Source organism: Oryctolagus cuniculus, chromosome 1, assembly GCF_051225735.1.
Source record: "Oryctolagus cuniculus isolate XC-2025 breed Fujian yellow rabbit chromosome 1, ASM5122573v1, whole genome shotgun sequence".
Taxonomy (NCBI): domain Eukaryota; kingdom Metazoa; phylum Chordata; class Mammalia; order Lagomorpha; family Leporidae; genus Oryctolagus; species Oryctolagus cuniculus.
In genome coordinates, this window is record NC_142867.1 from 218,231,642 (window position 1) to 218,253,352 (window position 21,711).

General features: G+C 56.1%; 1 protein-coding gene across 7 annotated transcripts in view; it reads right to left on the reverse strand.

Moving 5' to 3' along the window:
* The window catches only part of WHRN (whirlin), a 92,877-nt gene that overhangs the window by 16,836 nt on the left and 54,330 nt on the right, over nucleotides 1–21,711 (reverse strand). For 4 of the 7 annotated variants that reach the window (XM_017350103.4, XM_017350106.4, XM_017350104.4 and 1 more), the window contains 5 exons: nucleotides 7,545–7,747; nucleotides 5,825–5,861; nucleotides 4,603–4,815; nucleotides 3,694–3,903; nucleotides 443–475 (listed from right to left, as the gene is read on the reverse strand). In XM_017350103.4, the coding sequence (XP_017205592.3) occupies nucleotides 443–475; nucleotides 3,694–3,903; nucleotides 4,603–4,815; nucleotides 5,825–5,861; nucleotides 7,545–7,747 (696 nt within the window). Of the gene's footprint in view, nucleotides 1–442; nucleotides 476–621; nucleotides 1,005–3,693; nucleotides 3,904–4,602; nucleotides 4,816–5,824; nucleotides 5,862–7,544; nucleotides 7,748–21,711 lie in introns of those variants that run through there. The other 3 variants (XM_017350105.4, XM_008273395.5, XM_089319762.1) reach the window with 2 other exon arrangements.

Consider the following 21,711-nt stretch of genomic DNA (forward strand, 5'->3'; position numbering starts at 1 on the left):
CCTGGAGAGGATTGGGGGGGGGTCCTCTCTCCTGAGAGGTGGTGCTGAGCTGAGTGGGGAGGCCACAGAGGAGGCAGTCAAGCTGTAAGAAGTGGGAAGGAGAACTTTCCGGAGAAAGTGCATGGTATATGCAAAGGCCAAGAGGCTTCTCATCCTCAGGGCAGAGAAATGATCCCCCTCACTGTACAGACCCTAAAGCTGCAGCCACAGAGGGGACCTGTCCCCGAGGCCACACCGCCAGGGGCAGCCGAGTCGGATCTGGAGGGGCCACGCTCACACCAGAGCCTGTGACACCTGACCACCTGGTGACCAGGAGGGACCCAGAGCACCACGCAGCAGTCCTGGTCTCCATCACAAGGGGGCAGCAAGCAGGGCCACAGCCCCCTGCCTCCGCCCCTGGCTGAGGGACGCCCACCACGCCCACCCGCAGGAAGGACGGTACCTCCATCAGGTCTATAAGCCACAGCAGCCGCTCCTGGGGAGGAAGGTCGGGCAAAAGGCAAAAAGAAAAATGCATCAAATAAACATTAGGGAGAGGGGTGGGCACAGCAACAACCCCGCCCCCAAAGCACGCACACACACATGCAAAACACGCGTGACCTTCCAGGGCCTTTTCTGTTTACTCCAGGCAGGAAGATAGAGGGGGCGGGGGGGGGGGGGTGGGAGAAAAAGGCCTCCCTGTGACAACCAGCACCCTGTGTTCTGCCTGCTTCTGGGGGACACTGAGGAGTCCCCAGGGCCCTGAAGAAATGACACCTGGCAGGGCTGGCGCTGTGGCACAGTTGGCTAAGCCTCCGCCTGTGGCGCTGGCAGCCCATATGGGTGCTGTTTCTTGTGCCGGCTGCTCCTCTTCCGATCCAGCTCTCTGCTATGGCCTGGGAAAGCAGTAGAAGATGGCCAAGCGCTTGGGCCCCTGCACCCATGTGGGAGACCCGGAAGAAGTTCTAGGCTTCTGGCTTCGGATTGGCGGAACTCTGGCCATTGTGGCCATTTGGGGAGTGAACCTGAGGATGGAAGACTTTTCTCTGTCTCTCCCTCTCTCTGTCTGTAACTCTGCCTCTCAAATAAATAAATACATCTTAAAAAAAAAAAAAAGAAATGCACACATCCTGGAGGCAGAGCCTGTGGAAGACGGCTGCTCCCCTTGGGCAGGTCCGGGACCATCCCTACTTGGCAAATGGACAAACAGGCTCAGGGAAGGCAGAGACTTGCCCAAGGCCATGCCTACTAAGGAGAGGCAGAGCCTGAAGACAGCCCTGTTGGGTCAGAGGAGGCCTGCATTTTGGGGAGGCCCAAGCCCTGCCATGGCAGAGCACAGCCCCGGGGGTATATGGGCAGGGCGCCTGGCGGGAGGCAGGTCGGGAGTGGGGAATGCCAGGCCCCCAGCCTTGAGCTTCCTGGGGCCTCCGGGTGTCCACAGACCAGGGAGAGAAACCCGCTGGACTTCCCCGGGCAGGCTGGGATGGTCAGAAAGAGCGGTGCCCCCACCCTCGGCTGCGCCAGATGCTGGGCCTTGGTCCTTTCTCTGGGTTAACCCTCCCAGTGCACAGCGGGAGGATACAGCAGCACTCCTCCGCCAGCGGGGAAACCGAGGCCCCAAGGCCAAGTGACCTCTCTGTACGACTCTCTCGGGAGCTCGTCCCGCTCTAGGCTAGCCCTACCCCGGATGTGTCCACCCGGTGGGCCGTGGACTGCCAAGTCCCCAGTGCCTTTCCCATCCTGAGAACTCAGAGAAGGCACCAGGACCACCCCTGCCGCCTCTCCCCCGAAACTCTCTCAAAGCCATTGCAAGGCCTTTCTGAGCTCTGCCTCCAGGGGGTGCCATCTGCAGCAAGGGCCCCTGGGGCAGGGCAGGGCCCACTGCCATCGCTGGGGTCCAGACTGGGACAAGGTCATCGCGGGCCAGTGCTGAGCTGGGGCTGGGCTGGGGGTCCTGAGCCCTGCCCAGAGCCCTTTCCAGGTGTAAGGGTCACCTGGATCCTCCTATGCTCCAGCCTGATCCGCGCCTGGGGCTTCAGGCTTCGTGACCAGAGCCAGCAGTGACGTCAGACCACGGGGAAACTCTGGACAGGAGTCCAGAGCTCAAATGCAGATCTCCTGCTCCCCAGGCTGGAGTACACGCCGGCCTGCCCACAGGATCTCGCATCCCTCATTCTAAAGGAACAACGCTGGGACTGCAACAGGGAAGCCCCAGGCTGTAGAGCACTGGTTCCGGGCTCCTGAAGAACCCCTGGGGAACCCATCTCCGTGGAGCCAGTTCCAGGAGAAAACAGTCACACGGGCCAAGTCCCTGCAGGCCGACAGCAGTCCATTGCCGGGGTGTGGCGTCACTGCACGTGCTCAGCGCAGACGCAGTATAGGCAGGGCCAGCTTCCTCCTGCCAGCACTGAAGGGCCCCGGGTGTGACTCCCAGCCCCAGCTCCTGACTCCGGCTTCCTGCCAGTGCAGACCCTGGATGGCAGCGGTGATGGCTCAAGTGACCGGGTTCCTGCCACCCACGTGGAAGCCCTGGACTGAGCATGTGGGAGCAAACCAGCAGATGGGTGATCTCTCCGTTAGTCTCTCTCTCTCTCTCTGCCTCTCAGAAAGTCAAATATAAAAACAAACAACATAGAAATGCCTTGTTCTAAAACACGAAACTGCCTCCTTTGCGGCCTCGTCCAGAGCCCTGGAGGGATGCGTGGTGATTTCTAGGGTCGCCCCAGGAAGGGGACGAGGACCCTTGGGGATGAAGGTGACCCGAGATGGCCAGGATAGAGGCAGTGGAGCAGAAGATCCTCAAGACAGCCCCAGCCCCAGAGCTAAAGCCATGTTGGGAGCTGGAGCCCGTGGAAGAGGGGCACGCAGTGTCTCGGCAGCTGCCAGCTCCCCCATGCCCAGGAAGCCATGCGTCTGTAGCCTTGAACGTCCCTGCACCCCCAGAGCCTCTGCTGCCCCTGTCCAACGCCGTCTGCCTCGGGGCTCAGACTTCCCCAGGAGGCTTCCAGCTCAGCATCTAGGAGCAACAGTGGCTAAGAAACACTCCTCTCCCCCCCCCTTCCCAGTGATGGTGGGGAGGGGTGATCTCGGAGCATGGAGGACAGGGTAGAGCCCAGCAGCCCCCTGATCCATGCCACCTTGCTCATGGCACGACCCTGAGGCCCTTCCCCCAGGCTGTTCCCGGCCAACACCTCCTGGCATGAATTTACTTCTGGGTGCTGGGGGTGAAACCATACTCCCAGAGGGCCCTGGCGCCTTTCTGGTGGGCTGGTGAGTCTGCAAGGAAGTCAGGCTGGGCTTGGGGCTCCAGAGTCAAAGAGTGGCTTGCTGAGAAAACTAGAATCATGGCCCTGTGGCCTTGACTGCCACCATTTACCAAGTGCTCTCCAGGGGCCAGGCACTGGGCTGCTGTTTCCCCATCTGGTCCTCCCATGTATTATAATGATTTTTTTTTTAACCTCCGCCCCTGGCCCCCAGGCTGTGAGCCCCTTGGGGCAGGGTCATGGCTCTTGCTCACCAGTCTCCCTGGCATTCAGTAGGCACTCAGTTAACTACCGGGTTCTTACAGATGGACAAACTGGGGCTTGGAGAGACAGGGCACACAGCAGGAAAGTGGTGGTGCTGGGATTCGAACCCAGAATGGTCTAGCTCCAAGGCCAGAATCTGGACTCTGGCCCTGGCCCTCAAGCTGGGGACAGGGCACGGGCAGCTCACCCTGGCCGAGCTGACGGTGGTGGAGGTGCCGTGGCTGCCTGTGGAGGAGCCCGTGTCACTGTAGGAGACCATGGAGTAGGTGTCCCCGGCCCCAGGGCCCGGGGGCTGCCGCGCCTTCATGGACTCAATCTCACGCCGCAGCACCAGGTGGTCAAAGCGCTCCAGGTCTTGCGGGGAGATGACGCCTCTCACCTCCGAGAGCAGTGAGAACTGGAGGGGGGGACAGGCAGGGCATTCAATCTGGAGTCCTCCAGCACAGGAGGTGAGACCTCCTGCACCCCTACTGAATACACATCAGACCTTCTGTCTGTAACCCTCTATGGCTTCCCAGTGCTCTCAGGACAAAGCCCAAACACCTGTGCCCAGCCACGGGGCCCAGCGTCACCTGCCTCCTGCAGGCACATACCTGCACGAGTCACCCCAGGAGGCCCTGGCTCCCCCTTCTCGCAACCTGTCTTCACGCCACATTCACTCTGTTAAGTCTCCCAAAACATACTCCACCCCCAGCGGACTCCATCCCTTTCTTCTGTGACACTTCTGGGCCTCAGAGCGGCTGCACCAGAGCTGGAGGCGAGGCCCAGTGCCCTGGGGATCTTGTGCACAGCCCTGCTGGCTGGCGCTGTGCACAGGCGAGAGGCCTCGGCCAGCCTGGGATGGGGCCCGGCGCTGCTTTAAGAGCAATGGGGAATGGGTAGGTGGGTGGATGGGGGATTCTACAACACATTCAGCCTTGAAAGGCACTGCATTAGCAGTCACCACACCACTGCCCACCGATATGACAGCTTCCTGGGGATGGGGCGGGGGGGCTGTCTTGGATCCCAGTCTCTGCCTGGGGTTCAGTCCAGGCCTGCCTCTTCCTAGGTGCTTGGGCAAGGAGCTGGGGGCAGAGGGCGGAGGGCGGAGTCTCACCTTGGCATGGGTGTTGAGGAGCTCGAACAGGGCCATGGTGAGGGCGTCCACAGAGACGCTGCCCCCGCGGTACTCATGCAGGTAGTAGGCCAGGGTGGCGCGCTCCTGCTCAGTCAGCAGGTGCCGAGCCTGCTCCTCCAGCAGCACACGCACTTGGTTTCCCAGGCTGCTCAGGGTCACCTGCGAGCCCACCGGGCCCCTGTAAAATCCCAGCTGAAAGACAGAAAGACAGCGGCCCGGCGACTCTGAGCTGCTCTGTGGCCAGGGGAGCGGGCCAAGCCGGTGGCAGCACTACACAGGGGTGGCACGGTCCGCACGGCCCCCGGGTGGTGTCAGCACACGCAGTAAGCCCCATGGATATCCCCCATGTGGCCACAGCCAGGGCACAGCACCCACACAGCACCTTTGCCTCTGTCATCTCTTCAGATGTGGCCAACTGTGTCCCAGATGCCATCAGGTCTCCCCTGGGCCCCCGGGACCCTTTCTATCAATGGCGGGAGCTGCTGCAAAGATCTCCTAGCCACAAGCACAGCACCTCTGCCGTGTGGCTCCTGCTCACAGCCCTCCAGGGCTATCTCCTATCTCAGGTTAGGAGCCACGCCCTCACCACCCCCCAAACCCAAGTGATCCTACCATCCTATAAGCTGCCCGCTAGTTCCCAGCTCCTCCACAAATGCCTTCTTCTGCTCTGCCAGCAAGCCAAGCCATTCCCTGCCTCAGGGCCCTGGCACCTACTGTGTTCCACCCCTGCCCCCACCAGACTCTGATCCCATGAACTTCCACTCAGCGATGAGCTCACAGCTCCAGAATTCTGCTACCACCTGGGGAGGGGTGGTTCCCTCTCCCTCTGTCCTCCCACCCCACGGAGGTCTGGCCTCACTGTTACCTCTCTCTTGATCCCCCACAGCCCACCTCAATGGCTCTGAGCACCTTGTGTAATCACCGGTTTGTGTATCTCTGTCCTTGCCTGGGTGGGACTTCCATGTGGGCAGGGACCTGATCTGTTTGTTCTCTGCCATTAACCCTGGGGCCAGGGGTGACGCTGGAACCTGGCAGGCACTCAGGGACACCAGGGACGGGGGATGCAAGGGCAGTCAGGGGACTGTAGGCTCACAGGGGACACTGCGCCAAAGTCAACTTGGCACCTGCTGCCCAGCCCCGAGCTCCTGACCCGGGCATCTGTGAGGAAGCCCACGACACCCCGAGATGGAGAACGCCCTACCTTGTGTGTCCCCTCTGCTGTGAGGTCCCCGGGAAACCTGTGAAGAAAGACAAGCATGTTCAGGTGCACATCCGAGTGGTCCCAACTGGCTCCCACCAGGGACAGGCAGGGAGAAGCTTTAAGAAAACCACAGCGTCTCGGCCTCAGGCCAGGGGTTCCTCGGGGATGCATGAACCCCTGGCCAGATGGGCGGCTCCCAGCCCCCAGCGCCCACACGGCAGGGTCTCGGGCTGTTTCCAGCCCCACAGGAGCAGGCCAGCAACACCTGGAGACAGCAGAGGGCACGGGTGACTGCCCTGTACCAGGGCCCCCAGCCCTTGGCGGATGGGGACGGGAATCTTGGAGGGCCCAGATGCAGTCTGTGGGTGGCTCAGCTCCTGCCCATGTTTTTCACACCAAAAAGTGGGTGCCAGGTGCCCGACTTCCTGAGGGTGAGGCAGCAGCTGGAGACCCGGTTTTTTTTGTTTGTTTGTTTGTTTTTGTTTTTGTTTTCAGGCAGAGTGGACAGTGAGAGAGAGAGACAGAGAGAAAGGTCTTCCTTTTGCCGTTGGTTCACCCTCCAATGGCCGCTGCGGCCGGTGCACCACACTGATCCGATGGCAGGAGCCAGGTGCTTCTCCTGGTCTCCCATGGGGCGCAGGGCTCAAGCACTTGGGCCATCCTCCACTGCACTCCCGGGCCACAGCAGAGAGCTGGCCTGGAAGAGGGGCAACCGGGACAGAATCGGCGCCCCAACCAGTGCTAGAACCCGGTGTGCCGGCGCCGCAAGGTGGAGGATTAGACTATTGAGCCACGGCGCTGGCTGAGACCCGATTTTTTATGGGAAAGATTTTTCAAAAAAAATTGGCCATTGGGCCGGCGCCGCGGCTCACTAGGCTAATCCTCCGCCTAGCGGTGCCAGCACACCGGGTTCTAGTCCCGGTCGGGGCGCCAATTCTGTCCCGGTTGCCCCTCTTCCAGGCCAGCTCTCTGCTGTGGCCAGGGAGTGCAGTGGAGGATGGCCCAAGTGCTTGGGCCCTGCACCCCAGGGGAGACCAGGAAAAGCACCTGGCTCCTGGCTCCTGCCATCGGATCAGCGCGGTGCGCTGGCCGCAGCGCGCCGGCCGCGGCGGCCATTGGAGGGTGAACCAACGGCAAAGGAAGACCTTTCTCTCTGTCTCTCTCTCTCACTGTCCACTCTGCCTGTCAAAAAAAAAAAAAAATTGGCCAATGATATCTTCAAAGGCGTCATATAGTGCAGGTGGAAGAAAGGCGGGGGGGGGCAGAGCGAGAAGAGCTGCTCTGGGGTGTGTTTGGCTGGGGGGCCACAGCTGCCAGGGGCCCAACAGGTGACACAGTGCACTATCAGCACCTGTGCAGCCGCCTGGCTCATGCGTCATGGTTCAGTGATGTCCAAGACCCTGTCGCTCCCACTCCCTCACGGGCTCCTCACTAGCAGCAGCTGGGGACGGGGCAGGGGAATGACGCCCACATTTCAGGTGTGGCCAGGAAGGACCGAGAGTGAGGCAAGGGGTTTGCCTGAGGACAGAGAAAGCAGAGAATGGGATCATGCATTTCCGCTTCCCACGGGGAAACTGAGGCCAGCAGGAGCAAAGGATGTGCTCAAGGCCAGGCCCTGCAAAGCAAGGGGACCCCGTGAGCAGGTGTGTGTGGGGGGGGGGGCTGGGAAGGGGCTGCCTGGCTTGCAGACATGAGCTCAGAGCACGCCGAGCGGCCAGACCCTGCAGAGTTCGCGGCGATCTCCGTGATGCGGGAACTGGCGATCCACTTGGTCTCGTCCACGGTGGTGCGGGCGTGCGGCAGCCTCCCCACGTCCTTCACGGTCAGGATGAGGTGCCGCGAGCACTTGAGCAGCTTCACGGCCTCGTCGTGCAGGATGTTGAGAAAGCTCCGCCCATTCACCTCCAGAATCTGGTCCCCGACCTGCCAGGGCCACCACACACACCGTCACCAGGGCTGCTGGCAGGATGCTGACCCCCAACACTCCTCCTCCTCCCGGGAGCCTCAGAGAGGTCGTGCAGATGCCCGAGGGTCACACAGCAAAGTCAGCGGCAGAGCTGGCCTCCCGATTCTGACCATGAGCCCACGCTGCCCCAAGCAAGAGCTGCAGGGTCTACAGCGACACCCCCGGGGTCCCCTCATCCAGAGATAAGTCACCGCACAGGCTGCAGTGCGGGTAGAATTGGAGAGGGAAGAGGTCAGACTTCTGTGTTCTCCTTCCATGCTTTGACACTGTTGAGAATTTAGCCCTAAGCATGCGTTCTTATACCACCTTAAATTGTAAGCAACATTTTAATTTATTAAAGCCATAAATGAGAAAACCAGCTTCCCATTAGAGCAATATATACTACTTGGAATCCTACCACAAGTGGGCAGCTTTATTGTATCATGTAAAAAAAAACATTTTTTAATGCAAGGATAATAAAGAAGAGAGGCAAAAAACTGCAAACAACCCCAGCCTTTGCAATAAAAATAAATGTGTGACAAAAATGGAAGGAGCGGTCGGGAGGGAAGATGCGGCAGTGCGAGATGGTCCTCGGGTGTGTGGGGGCTGCCCAGGGGCAGCCCCACCCACCGGGGCTTGTTGGGGCAGCCGCCCAAGGTCTGTCACCCTCAGTACTTCCGCCTTCTCCCCAGCTTCCAACCTGCTGATGGCATGTGAGCGACCCCCCCAGTCATCCCCAGGGTTTCCCCAAGTAAAATGAGTTTGAGAGGCGATGTGATAACCAGGCTGAGAGCCAAAACCCTGGCCCCAGGCTCCTGTCTCTCCTTGAACTGTCTGGCCCCCCACCGGGGGAGTTTTTGGGACAGAAAATGATTCTAACTCAGACTTGACCTCTCCCCTCAGCACCTGCAGCCACGCTGGGTGTCCAGGACCCAGGCACAGTGGGCAGTCTGTGCTGGGTTTCAAGTGTCCCCCCAACATTTGCTGCAGCCCCACTATGTGCCAGGCGCTGCGCTGCGCTGCGTGGGGCGACTGGCTCCCGCTTCGAGTCGCTCACGGTGCGAGTGGCCTCCGCTGGGTGCTGTCACCGGCTTTTCCACAAGCGGCTCCACACTGTTTCCCCAGGGCCTGGCCCACAGTGGGAATTCACTGACAAGTGATCATGTGAGTAAGGCGCTCCTTCCCACAAGCCTCTCTGCCCCAGCCCAGCAGGGCCAACTGCCCGGCGCCAGCCCTGTCTGAATCGTGACACGTCTCCCCTGCCGCACCACCCCCAACATCCTACAGAAGAGGCATCGCTGCTCTCCATAAACAGGGGGAAAATGGAGGCTCAGAGAGGGCAAGCCTGTGGTCTGCGGTCACAGAGCACGTGCAGGGGGTGGCTGGGCCCTCGCACTTCCAGGGCTGCTGCCAGGGGCTCTGTGCGGGGATCACGTGGTATCACTTCAAGTCCAGCATGTCCAAGCCCACTGTCCTGCCACCCTTCCCTGGCCCCACTGCAGCAGCTAGATCTGAACGCCAGACCCCAGCACTGACTCTGCCCTGCGGTCTCCGAGTGGCTTCTTCAACAAGTCCCTTCCAACCTTCAGCCCTGTCCACGCCAGCGGCCTGGCCCTGGGCCCCTGCTGCCCCCGCTGAGGTTCTTGAGCCAGCGCATTCACGTCTAAACAGCCTACAGCCACAGCACCAGATGGATCTCATCACCCTCTTGCTTTGGGATGCTCCTCTCTGCTTAAAAATCCCCAGTGACCGTCCCTGCAGCAAACTGCTATGGTTAAGGGGCCCACCGACCTGGGTTCACACATCCTGGCTCTGCTACTGCATGCCGTGTGGCCCCCACAAGCCCCTCAACAAGCTTTTGTGCCTCACTTTCCTTGGGTGTAAAACAGGGGTCCTGGCTCAGGACTGCCCTCTCAGTTTTATGGTCACCAGAGCTTGTGTCCCAAGGCCACGCCCGTTGTCCCACCTGTCTCCGAATGCCACACCCTTTACCTATCCCCCAGAGATTTCTGTAACTCCTTCCCTTCTGTGGCTCTGAGCCCCCTAAGTGAGGAGCCTGGGCCCCTGGAGCTTCGGCAGTCCTAGCTGGTCTCTTTGTATACCTCTTGAGAGGAGCCCCAACAACAGATTCAGGCTTGGTATCCAGCAGGCGCTCGATGTGTGCTTATGCACGGAGGTGAGGATTTCAACAGTTCCTACCTTGCCTCCACAGCCCCCTCCTGGCCTCTCTCTCTGACACTAAGCAGAGCAGCAGTGAAAGAGACTCCCCCGTCCCCGCCCCGCCCCGCCCCAGGCCCCCAGGACTTTCTGAGAGTGGAGGAGAAACACACATCCTGCCAGCTCCACTCGCACCAGATTCATTAAACAGCCTCCCTCCCTGATCGGGGGGCAGCTGTATCTCTGTCTCTGCCCGCACAGTCCTCCCCACGGCACCCACTGCTCCACGCCGGAGTCCAGGCTGTGCCGGGCAGCCACTGTTTGCTTAATATCTCCCTCTACAGCTCTAGCCTTCGTTGCACTAAGGGAACCAATTTGAATCTTTCCTTTCATGCACTTTATGCCATCCCCACAGTTTAACTGAAGGAACCAGCACTGGAGAGACCAGGTACATAAGGGTGTCCCCTACCTGCAGACTCTGCCCCCAGGTGCATGCCTGGGGGAGAAGAGGGGGAGCAACCAACTCCGTTCCACCAGCCTCTCCCTGGCAGCCGGATAAAACACTGATGCCCGGTTAAACTTGAATTTCAGATAAGCAACCAATTCCTTGGAAATATATATGTATGTCCCAAATACTGCATACACAATACATAGTGTAAAAAAAAAAAAAAAAAAAAAAGGCTCACTGTTGACCTGAAACTCCACGTTCAATGTGCAGCCTGTTCAGTGCGCCCACAGCTGGCAGCCCTGGAGAAGGGGTGTCGGTGACCTTGCAGCCACGGGCTCTCGGGCCGGGGCTGAGGCGGTGCCTTGGTGTCCACACTGCAGTGCTGCCCCTCGCCCTGCGCCCACACCTGTCCCTTACACAACCTGAGTCCTGTGACTCACGCAGCACCCCCGGACCTCACCCTCAGCAGTAACAGCCGTGAAATCACAGCTTTGCTGTGCTGGCCACATTATCACTCAGGCCTGCCAAATAGATACATTCCCGCCAGATCTGCAGGAGGCAGCGTGGGGTCATCCAGCGGGGGAGCGGCTGGGAAACGGGAGTCAGACTCAGGAAGCCCCTGCTGAGCGGGGGTCCGTGCACCCATCTTCCCAATCTCTCCGCAGGGCGCTGCTGTCTTTTCTTCCTCGGGGGTCTGTTTTCCAAGATCTGTTCGAGGCTGCTTCCCGGGTCTCCCCGCAGCCCAGGTGGTCTGACTTGGGCCATTTCGCGTGCCCAGCGCTCTCTGTTGCTCCACCTGCTGGAAAGCGCCAGAGTTCTGTAAGCCCTGTCAGGACAGGGTGATTCACAGATCCCAAACTACCCTCAACCTACTCCCGTCCCCCTAGCTCTCACAGCAGCCCTGAGTGGCCAGGGGGGTGTGGCATTCTGCCCCTCAAGCGCAGCCCCTCGTTCAGACGCCAGGCCACCATGCCATACTACCTGCGTGTTGCCCACAGCACTCAGGTGTGCTGCAAGTCTCAGTTTTCTCATCTGTAAGATGGGTGTGATTCAACCAACTCCCAGGTAGCTGTGACAATCAAATGGGACCACAGAGCCTGAGACAGGAGAGGCTGAAGCCACGAGCTAAGCTCTTCATTGGCTTCCTTTCCAGAAGAGACAGGTTTAGAGTTGTCCAGCGGCCAGTTCAAGGTCACTCATCACACAGGAAGCAAACACTGAGCCAGCAGTGGAGCCCACCCTCCCCCTAGCCTTCCTCCCACCTGGGCTGCCTTTCTCCTGGCACAGTGCTGGTCTGCAGGAGATCAGTGGACGGTGAGCGATGGGGCCACCTGTCCTCCCTCTCCCCATGTCACTTCCCTCTGCTTCCCTCTCCTCGGTCGGGGCGATCTGAGGTTGGGGGGGGGGACAGGCAGTGAGAGGCATGATCTTGCTCTCTCCCAGAGAACGCCGCGTGCTCTGTTTGGGGATTCCCTGCAGATGGCAGTGGCAAATGGGCAGCAAACAGAGGCTGCAAGTGTCGGGGTCTTCCGAGGGGTCTCCTGCAGCTGGGAGACTCCTCTGTGCGGACCTGCGATGGAGAGGCACAGACCCTGGTTCTAACCGACAGCACCCTCTTAGGCACCCCCGAATTCCCAGGGACAGGAGCGATGGCAACGCGTGAGCAAGCCTCTGTCGCTGCTCAGCCCACTTCCGGCGCTGGCAGGAGGACACGGAAGGAGACGTGAATCAGGCAGTTTATTTCCCTCGTCACCATGGCGTCCTGTTTATCAGCAGTGAGGAGGAGTGGGGGCGGGCCATGGGCGTGCCCTGCAGGTCAAGGCCAGGGAAGGACTCATCTGTCATGCACAGCCCTGGGAGGAGGAAGCAAAGGGATTTGAACGAGGGCAGGACACGGAGATCCTCTGAACTTGGCCAACCACGAGCAGGCAGGGAATTCGCTGCCCAAGGGTGAAGGCAGGCACAGGAGCATGGGGGTGGGGGAAGGCTGCTGGACCCTGGGTGCCTGGGTGACTGTCCCCTGCCACTGGGAAAGCAATTCACCCACTCCAAGTCCTCCTTCCCTCGTGCTGGGAGCCGGATCACCCACCGCTGCAGCGTGAGGCCGGCTACCCGGCAGGGCGCCCTCCACGTGCTCTGAGCTCCTCTACCCTTCCTTCAGCCCCACCTCCAGCTTCAGCTGACCTCATGCACTGACCTTGGGGTCATGAAGCACCCACCACTCTCCCCATTTTACAGACGAGAAGGCTGAGGCCGAGAAGCGAAGTGACAAGAGCTGGGATGGGCCGCCAGCCTGCAAAACCCATGCCTGAACCCATACCAACCATGCCTCCTGTAATAACAGCCAGCCAGCCTGCCCTGCATCCACCTCTCCCAAGTTGGTCCTGGGCTTCTACCACGCACACAGTAGGGACTCTGTTCACGCCTGGTGAGGACAACTTGGAAACAGACAAGCAGGCGACAGGAGCTCTGAGCTCCCTAGCCAGAGGCTGTCGGGAGCACGCCAACAACTTGATCCTGTGCGGAGCCAGAGAGGGGGAGTCCCTCCTCCTGGGACAGGCAGGCAGGTGCAAGCCGTGCCGGGAAAGTGCTCACCAAGAAGCCTCGGCCCCGCCTGCCTCTCCGCCTCCCGCACCGCCTCCCCAAGGCTGCCCTGAAACGGGTTTTGTGGCTTCAAGTGAGGATCCCGCTGACGGCAGCATCACCACAATGAAAATCCAAATTCGATGGAAGAGTTTTATTGCAATTATGAATCTTTAATAGTTTTCCATGTCAGGTATAAAACTTTAATGGGCTTTATTTTCCCTTTCAGGATAAGTGTGCAATGCAGTTTTAATGAGACAACACTTGTTTTTTTTTCCCAACAGTTCAGAAGTCAGGAAACCTTGCTCATATTCAAAAATAAATATAATAGAAAGGTAAGGGCACACGCTAAGCTCAGGTACGGGCTGGTCTGCCTCAGGTTTTTTTTGTTGTTGTTGTTTTGTTTTTTAAGATTTATTTTACTTAAAGGCAGAGTTCTTCTCCCCCGACAGGACCCTCCATATCCACTACGTCCACTCTGCTCCCGGCCACCATCGGCTCTCACTCGGACCATTGCCACGGCGTCCTGAGTGGTCTCCCTGCCCCCTGCTACCCCAGGTAGCAACGGCACTGATTCAGACTGCACGTGTGATCTTGTCTCGCCCTCCTCAAAACTCCATAGTGGCTTCCAAGTTCCTCTTCTACCCAACCTGCGGGGGGCTTAGCTCGCAGCCGCATCTCACATTTCCCTCCCCAGATTCCCTCCAACCCAGCCGTACCTGACATCTGTCAATTCACCGAACAGAAAGTTCCTTCCCACCTCAGGAACTCCGCACCTGCTGTTCCTCAGCCCAGAACATTCTCCCCTCCCTTCTTCACCTTCAGGACTCCGTGCAAATGATCTCTCTCTCTCTCTCTTTCTCTTTCTCTCTGTCCCTATGTTTTCCAAATAAGTAAAAATAAATCCACTTTAAAAAGTAAAAAACAAAACACTAACAGCCAAAGATGGCTTATAGCAAGCACTGGAAAAAAAAATGTTTTAAGAAACGTAACACAGTTTTTACGTTGAAAAAGACCATAAGCAAAGTCAAAAGAAAACAGTAACTGGCAAGTTGGGGTTCAAGCCCTAACCCCTACTCTGCCTGTCCTGGAGGAGGCCATCAAGGTCAAGGGTGAGGCCCTAACCCACAGGGCAGAGCGTGGGCACACAGATGAAGGACACGGCGGGAAGGAAGCTGTGCAGCCTGCCCACATCGGGAACTGAAAGGGGCTGGCTCGTTGGCCCAGGGCTTCCCAGGATCCAGAACTGGGAGGAAGTAAAACTCTACTGTGGAGGCCACGTGTGCAGGGCGCTTCAGCCAGCAGGGGCGGAGACACGGGGGAGGGCACTGCAGTACCCTCTGCATCACAGCTGAGAGCCCAGTCAGCCCCAACACAGCAAGGATTCTTACACTTCAGGGAGAAAACAGACAAAATCCTGATGATAAAAACACAAAGACCTGGGCAAGTTATAAAAAAAAAAAAAAAAAAAAGACACAGGGGCCGCTGTCGTGGTGCAGCAGGTCAAGCCGTGGCTTGTGACGCTGGCATCTCCTATCTGAGTGCTGGTTTCAGTCCCAGCTGCTCTGCTTCCAATCCAGCTCCCTGCTAATGTGCCTGGGAAGGCAGCAGAAGGCAGCCCAAGTGCTTGGGCCCCTGCACCCACGTGGGAGGCCTGGATGGAGCTCCAGGTCCCTGGTTTCTGCATGGCCCAGGCATGGCTGTTGTGGCCATTTGGGGAGTGAGCCAGAGGATGTTTCCATCTCTCTCTCTCTCTCGCTATCTCTCTCTCTCTCGCTATCTCTGCCTCTCAAATACATAAATAAATCTTTTAAAAATGATTTAAAATTGAAGATGCTTAACTTCACTCATAGTAAGAAATCTACAAAATAAAGCCTCATCAAGATTCCATTTCACAGGCCAGCGCCCCAGCTCACTAGGCTAATCCTCCGCCTAGCAGCGCCGGCACACCGGGTTCTAGTCCCGGTCGGGGTGCCGGATTCTTTCCCAGTTGCCCCTCTTCCAGGCCAGCCCTCTGCTGTGGCCCAGGAGTGCAGTGGAGGATGGCCCAAGTCCTTGGGCCCTGCACCCCATGGGAGACCAGGAGAAGCACCTGGCTCCTGCCTTCGGATAGGCGCGGTGCTCCAGCCGCAGCGCGCCAGCTGCAGCGCGCCGGCCACGGTGGCCATTGGAGGGTGAACCAACAGCAAAGGAAGACCTTTCTCTCTCTCTCTCTCTTACTGTCCACTCTGCCTGTAAAAAAAAAAAAAAAAAAGAGAGATTCCATTTCTCACACATCCGATCAGAAGGAGACAGAAAACACGACAAACATGACAGCACTTGTTGGCTACGGGACACAGGGACCTCCTGCATGGCAGACGGGAATTCCGGAGGTAAAACACTTATGGGATCCCACTATGAGCAATCGCCCACGAAGACTGCTTCCAAAGTAAAAACAAACAGATAAAAAATGTGCGCACAGTTACTCACTGCAGCGCCACCTACAGCTGCAAAATACTGAAAATAACCTGAATGCCCACACAGAGGACAGCGGCTGAATGAAGCATGGGACAGTCCCAGGCAGAGATCAGGCTGCTGCAAAGAGGAGACGCCATGAGGCGAGTCCCAGGAACCTACCACATTTAAAAAATTAAGTGCACTGTGCGGAGCGCACTGCCTGGGACACCAGCACCCCACAGTGGAGAGCTGGTTTGAATCCCGGCTGCTCTAATTCCAATGCAGCTCCCTGCTAATGTGTCTGTCACTCACATGGGAAAACCAGATGAAACTCCTGGCTCCTGGCTTCTGCCGGGTCCAGCCCCGGTCATTGTGGCCATATGGGAAGTCAACCGGGTTATGGAAGATCTCTCCCTGTCTCTTTCTGTCACTCTATCTTTCAAATAAATGAAATAAATTTTTAAAAATTTAGTGTAAACATGTGAAGCATAGTACCTTTTATATAAGAAAGGAGATGCAGCACCCACAAGCCTGCTTAGCTTGGCTGAAATAAACTGGAAACCTGTTCATTTGGTTACGTTCAAGAAGTAGGCACGTGTGGGTAGAATGGATGTGGGGGAGAAGTCATATTCCAAGTCTACCTTCCTGTAGAATTTGGCTGCTGTAGTTACTCAGAAAGTAAAATCACCCCAATAAAGACGGGGAACCCCACCAAATGCCACCAGAAATAAATCAACCTTATCTCAAACGAATGCTATCACCGTGCCCAAGGCACTGACACCAGCGCACAGCCCTTAGTGCACGCTCAGCTTAAAGACCGAACGGGCTTCAAACAGCTCGGGGACTCTCCTGAGATCCTGTTCCACGGGGGTGGGCAGCAGTGATTCGGCAACTGCTTTTGCCTATTGGAAAAAGGCGCAAAGGAGTTAATCTGTTGAGGGGGCTTCTTGATTTTCTGCTGTTGGAGAGATAGGTGAAGGCTTTGAGGAGGAGGAGGGTCCAGTAGGAATGGACACACAGTTTCAGACAGATAATGGAATACATTTCCCACGCATGCATACACACATGTAGTATGTGGAATCAGTATGCATCACATACATGCACACAAAGACATGCAAATACTTCTCCTAGCTTGCTCCACTGAAGAGCCTGTCAGCAATGGCAGCAGAGTAGCACCAAGTCCAAGACAGCTCCAGACCCTGATTTCCCAGTGCCAGTCCCTCTGAGGGAGCCAGGGCCTACTGGAGAATGGCTGAGTCCACAGCTGGGCCAGGAAAACAGCCAGGTGAGTCAGCACCATTTTCTTGAGCCAGAAAGTAAGGAAGTGCTCAAAGCATGATGGGCACCTGTCAAAATGACACCGAAGCCAGCTCGAAGGGACAGCCATGCCCAAATCTGGGACACTTTGGGTACCAAAATAATTCATGACCACAAGGAATAAGGCAAGAATGCACCAGCTTATGTCTACACGAAATAAATACAGAAGAGAACCAAGCTGCTCTCTATGGTAAAATGACAGAAGAGTTTCCATAAATTGTTGCAAATAAAGGAGAAGTGGAGCCCTCGTTCTGCCAGGAGGCCAGAGGTGCCGGGTGAACCACGGGGAGAGATGGGGTGGAGCCCTGGGGACTGCATGGACTACTGCTGGGATATATATATATATAAAGGTCACACTAGTCGTTCTAACAATAAAAAATCAAGAGTTGCTGAGAAAATGAGTAGTCATTTCCAAATCAGGCAGAACTCACATTCCATGAGCAAGGGAATACACACCGAGTCGCAATATATCACCCATAAAGTAGTTACTCATTACAATAGGAAGAACGGGTAATTTCAAATCTGGCGCAGACCGTACAGACCCAGGGGATGGAGGTGGCCCTCACGAATAATGGGACACACTGACATCATGGGATCCACCTGGGGCCTTGCCTCATGGTTGGGACCAAAACAGAGGAAAATTCTCCAAAATAATGAGTTGGAATCCTTCAAAGGCATGGACGCCACAGGCAGATATAGAAAGGCTGACCAGTTCCAAAGGAAATGCAATCAAACAGTCGGACAACTAAATGCGATGTGTGACCCTGGACTGGCTTCTGCGCTGAAACAAAAATGCACTGCTACAAAAGGACTCTCCTGGGACCAGGGGCAACACGGGAATGAGGCATCGCCATCAGATTACAGCACGGCACTGATGCTACCTTGACCGAATTTGATCCCTGCTCTGTGATTTTGCTACATGAATGAACTTGTTCATAGGAAAAAAAAAAAAGCTGCTCAAGTATTCAGGAAGACAGGAGCATGAGGTGTACAAGTCCTGTGGTTCATACAGAAGACAGCAACAGAGAGAGAGTGATAAGACAAACGGCAAGACATTAACGATCGGTTCATGGAGGTGAAGGGTATTCGGGAGTTGTTTGCAGGATTTTCCAAGTCCAGCACTTAACAAAACCGTCCTGGTCCCGTCTTTCCACAGGGAGCATCAGACACCAGAACGTGCTTGACAGGCATGAAGGAGACGGATCTGCCCCTCCAGACACTTGAGAGCCTGGCACCTGGAAGAAGGCAACGCACGTGAGGCCAACACCAGGGCACGGAAGCCGACAGGCAAGAGCTACGTGCTCCCCAGGGGCCAGAGCTCTAAGGGGTGTTGGCGACACAGTACACATGGTGTGAGCCCCCTGCAGCCGCTGTAGCAAAGCACTGCAAACCCAGTGGCCGAAAACCACCCCCACGCATCCAAGTCCTGGAGCCATCTCCCTGGGCTCAAGTCACGCTCCCCTCCAGAGAGCCTCAGAGTCAATCTGTTTCCTTGTCTTTTCCAAGCCTCTAGAGGTCGCCCGCATTCCTAAGCTGGGGGCCCTCTCCTCTGCCTTCAAAGCTAACATCAGTGGGCCCAGACGTCACGCAGTCACTTCTCCACTTCTCTCTGGTTCCTTCCTGCTTTAAAGAACGTGTGTGATCACGCCGGAACAGCCCAGAATCATCTCCTAATCGCAAAGTCAGTCCACCTGCAACCTTGGTTCCCTTTGATGAGTGAGCACATTCACAGCTTCCAGGGACCAGGATACGGATGTTTGGGGTCCATTATTCTGCCCACCACACCTGTGGCACCAAATACACGGTGAGCACCATGGTTTAACCAAATACAACTAAACACCAAAAGGCTGCCACCGCCTCCCCATCTGGGTGAGAAAGGGCTACCAGGGCATCCAGCTCTTCGTCAGCTGCAGCATGACATGGTAGAAACTTGCTAAGGTGCATCTGGCAGAACAGTGCCAAAACCCTTGAACTTGACTCCTAGGAATTAACCTTCAAACAACCCCATCTGTGCAAATTTCATATTTACACCAAGAATCTGGACTCTCCCCTGATGTCTAGCAGTCAGTGATTAAACATCAATTGGTAGACCCAGACAGTGGTGCTTGTAACGTTATTAAAAGTAATGTTATAGGGCCGGCGCTGTGGCATAGCGGGAAAAGCCAACGCCTATAGTGCCGGCATCCCATATGGGCACCGGTTTGAGTCTTGGCTGTTCCACTTCTGGTCCAGCTCTCTGCCAAGGCCTGGGAAAGCAGTAGAAGATGGCCCAAATCCTTGGGCCACTGAACCCATGTGGGAGACCCAAAAGAAGCTCCTGGCTCCTGGCTTCAGATCAGTGCAGCTCTGGCCATTGCAGCAACCTAGGGAGTGAACTAGCAGATGGAAGACCTTTCTCTCTCTGCCTCTGCCTCTCTGTAACTCTGCCTTTCAAATAAATAAATAAATCTTTTTAAAAATTAAATAAAAGTAATGTTATGAAATATCTAATGGCATGTATTGATTTTCCCTAATTAAACACTTTTAAAGCAACAAGCCTAATCTAAGCACCAAGTACAAACGGCCCAATGGGGAAGAGGGAGTATAGACAAGCTGTAAACCTTCCTCCGCCAGTCCTGCTCCCTTTAAAACACAGCTCCGGTACCGAAGTCTCAGCACCTGCACCAAGAAATGTAGACATTCAAATCTATTTCCCTCTTTCAGAAACCAAAACCTCTCCCTTTGCTTTCTTCACTTGGTATTCTGCAATGGTCTTTCTGACACGGAAGCAACCAAATGCCACCTTGTTATGGAAGTTGGGGGAGAGAAAACAGCCTGATCGCAATCATGTTAAAATAGTCTTAACCAAATACTAGTCCACGTTGGCAGAACATGCCAGAAGGTGGGGCCGGTGCTCTGGCACAGCGGGTAAAGTCACCACCTGCAGTGTCGGCATCCCATATGGACACTGGTTGAGTCCTGGCTTCTCCACCTCCAATCCAGCTCTCTGCTACGGCCTGGGAAAGCAGCAGAAGATGGCCCAAGTGTGTGGGCCCTGCATCTGCATGGGAGACCTGGAAGAGGCTCCTGGCTCCTGGTTCCCTATGGTGCAGCTCCGGCCGCTGCGGCCATCTGGGGAGTGAGCCAGTGGATGGAAGACCTTGCTCTCTCGGCCTCTGCCTCTCTGTAACTCTTTCAAGTAAACAAATAAAATCTTAAAAAATAAAATAAAAAGAATATGCGAAGGATGGACACAGCCTGAGATGGCTGCAGGACTTCTCCCCGGAGTGTAGGATTCCCTGCTGTGCGCATGCCTCACTTCTGCATTCCAGCTGCTTTCCTGCTGTCATAACACTGCCCATCCACGGGTTAAAAGGACTGCGAAGAGGCCGGCGCTGTGACTCACCTGGCTAATCTTCTGCCTGCGGCGCCGGCACCCTGGGTTCTACTCCTGGTTGGGGTGCCGGGTACTAGTCCCGGCTGCTCCTCTTCCAGTCCAGCTCTCTGCTGTGGCCTGGGAGGGCAGTGGAGGATGGCCCATGTGCTTGGGCTCCTGTACTCGCATGGGAGACCGGGAAGAGGTGCCTGGCTCCTGGCTTTGGATCAGCGCAGCGCCGGCCGTGGTGGCCATTAGGGGAGTGAACCAATGAAAGGAAGACCCTTCTCTCTGTCTTTCTCTCACTGTCTATAACTCTCTTGCTGTCTGTCTCTCTCACTGTCTAACTGTGCCTGGCAAAAAAATAAAAATAAAAAAATAAAAATAAAAAATAAAAATATTTTTAAAAAGGAAAAAAAAAGTCCTCAAAGATACAAATCTGGGAGCAGACACCGCAGGGGCTGTCACCTCCTCAGCCTTCTCCCATGTTCTCCTCTGCTCTCCGTCCGTCCATCCATCCGTCTGTCGGGGTTCTGGGGACGAGGGGGTCTGCGCCCCAGCAGATCTGCGAGCTGAGCCAGAGCAGGATCTTCTGCATCCCACGCGGTGTGATGGAGGCCTCCTAGTAATTGAGGATTAATCATTCCTGCCACTGTCTCCGGGCTCGGGAGCCTGCTGGCTCAGAGACTCGGAGGCGGCTTAAACTGCTCCGGGAAGACCCTGTGAGGTTTCTCTCCTTTGAAAACCTTATTCCAATTAGAAACTGCTAAACACCTGACTTCAGGGGCCTGGCTAGGGAAACTCAGCTGCAGACGCAATATTATTCTGCAACTCTTACGAACTGTGCTTGCAAGAAGCTTTTAATTACCATGCGCGGGAGGACACAAGTGAAAAACGTTGACTGCAAAGCAGCACATGCCAAATAACGGCGATCCCATAAAAAAAAAAAAAAAAGAGAAAAGAAGGAAAAAAATGACATCGAGATGCTAACAGATGGGAAGCGACCCAAATGCTCACAGCTAATGAATGGATAAGCAACACAGGGTAGACACACAATAGATTACGGCCATAAAAAGGGATGTTTCTGTTGCAAGCTACACCATTATGCTAAGTGAGAGACGAGACACAAGGCCACATATTCCGTGACTCATGGCTATGAAATGCCCCAAACAGGTCCCTCTATGGAGACGGACAGTAGATGCGTGGATTTCAGGGAGTGGAGGGAGGGGAGGATGTGGAGAGACTGTTCAAGGGGTACAGGGATTATGGGGGGAGGGATGAAAACATTTTGAAAGTAGATAGTGGATGCTGTACAGCCTTGTGAAGATACTGAATACCACCGATTTCTACCGTTAAAAAGAGGGATTTTATGGTAAGGTTGCCCTGAGGAGGCAGCGTGTCTGGAGCATCCTACTTTCCACGCGTGTTTGTGCGTGCATTTGTGTTAGACACTGAGCTTAGCATGACGCTAGATGGGGGAATCGAAGAAACTGAAATGAACCAGGCTCCTCAAAGGGTCAGTGGCTCTGGCGCAGCCCCCTCCCCGGTTCTTTGGACACCCCCGGCTCTGAAAGCTGCGTTCTCCCTCCATCTGCCACACGGCTCACAGCTCGTGACTCTGGAATCAATACGATCAATCCTACTGC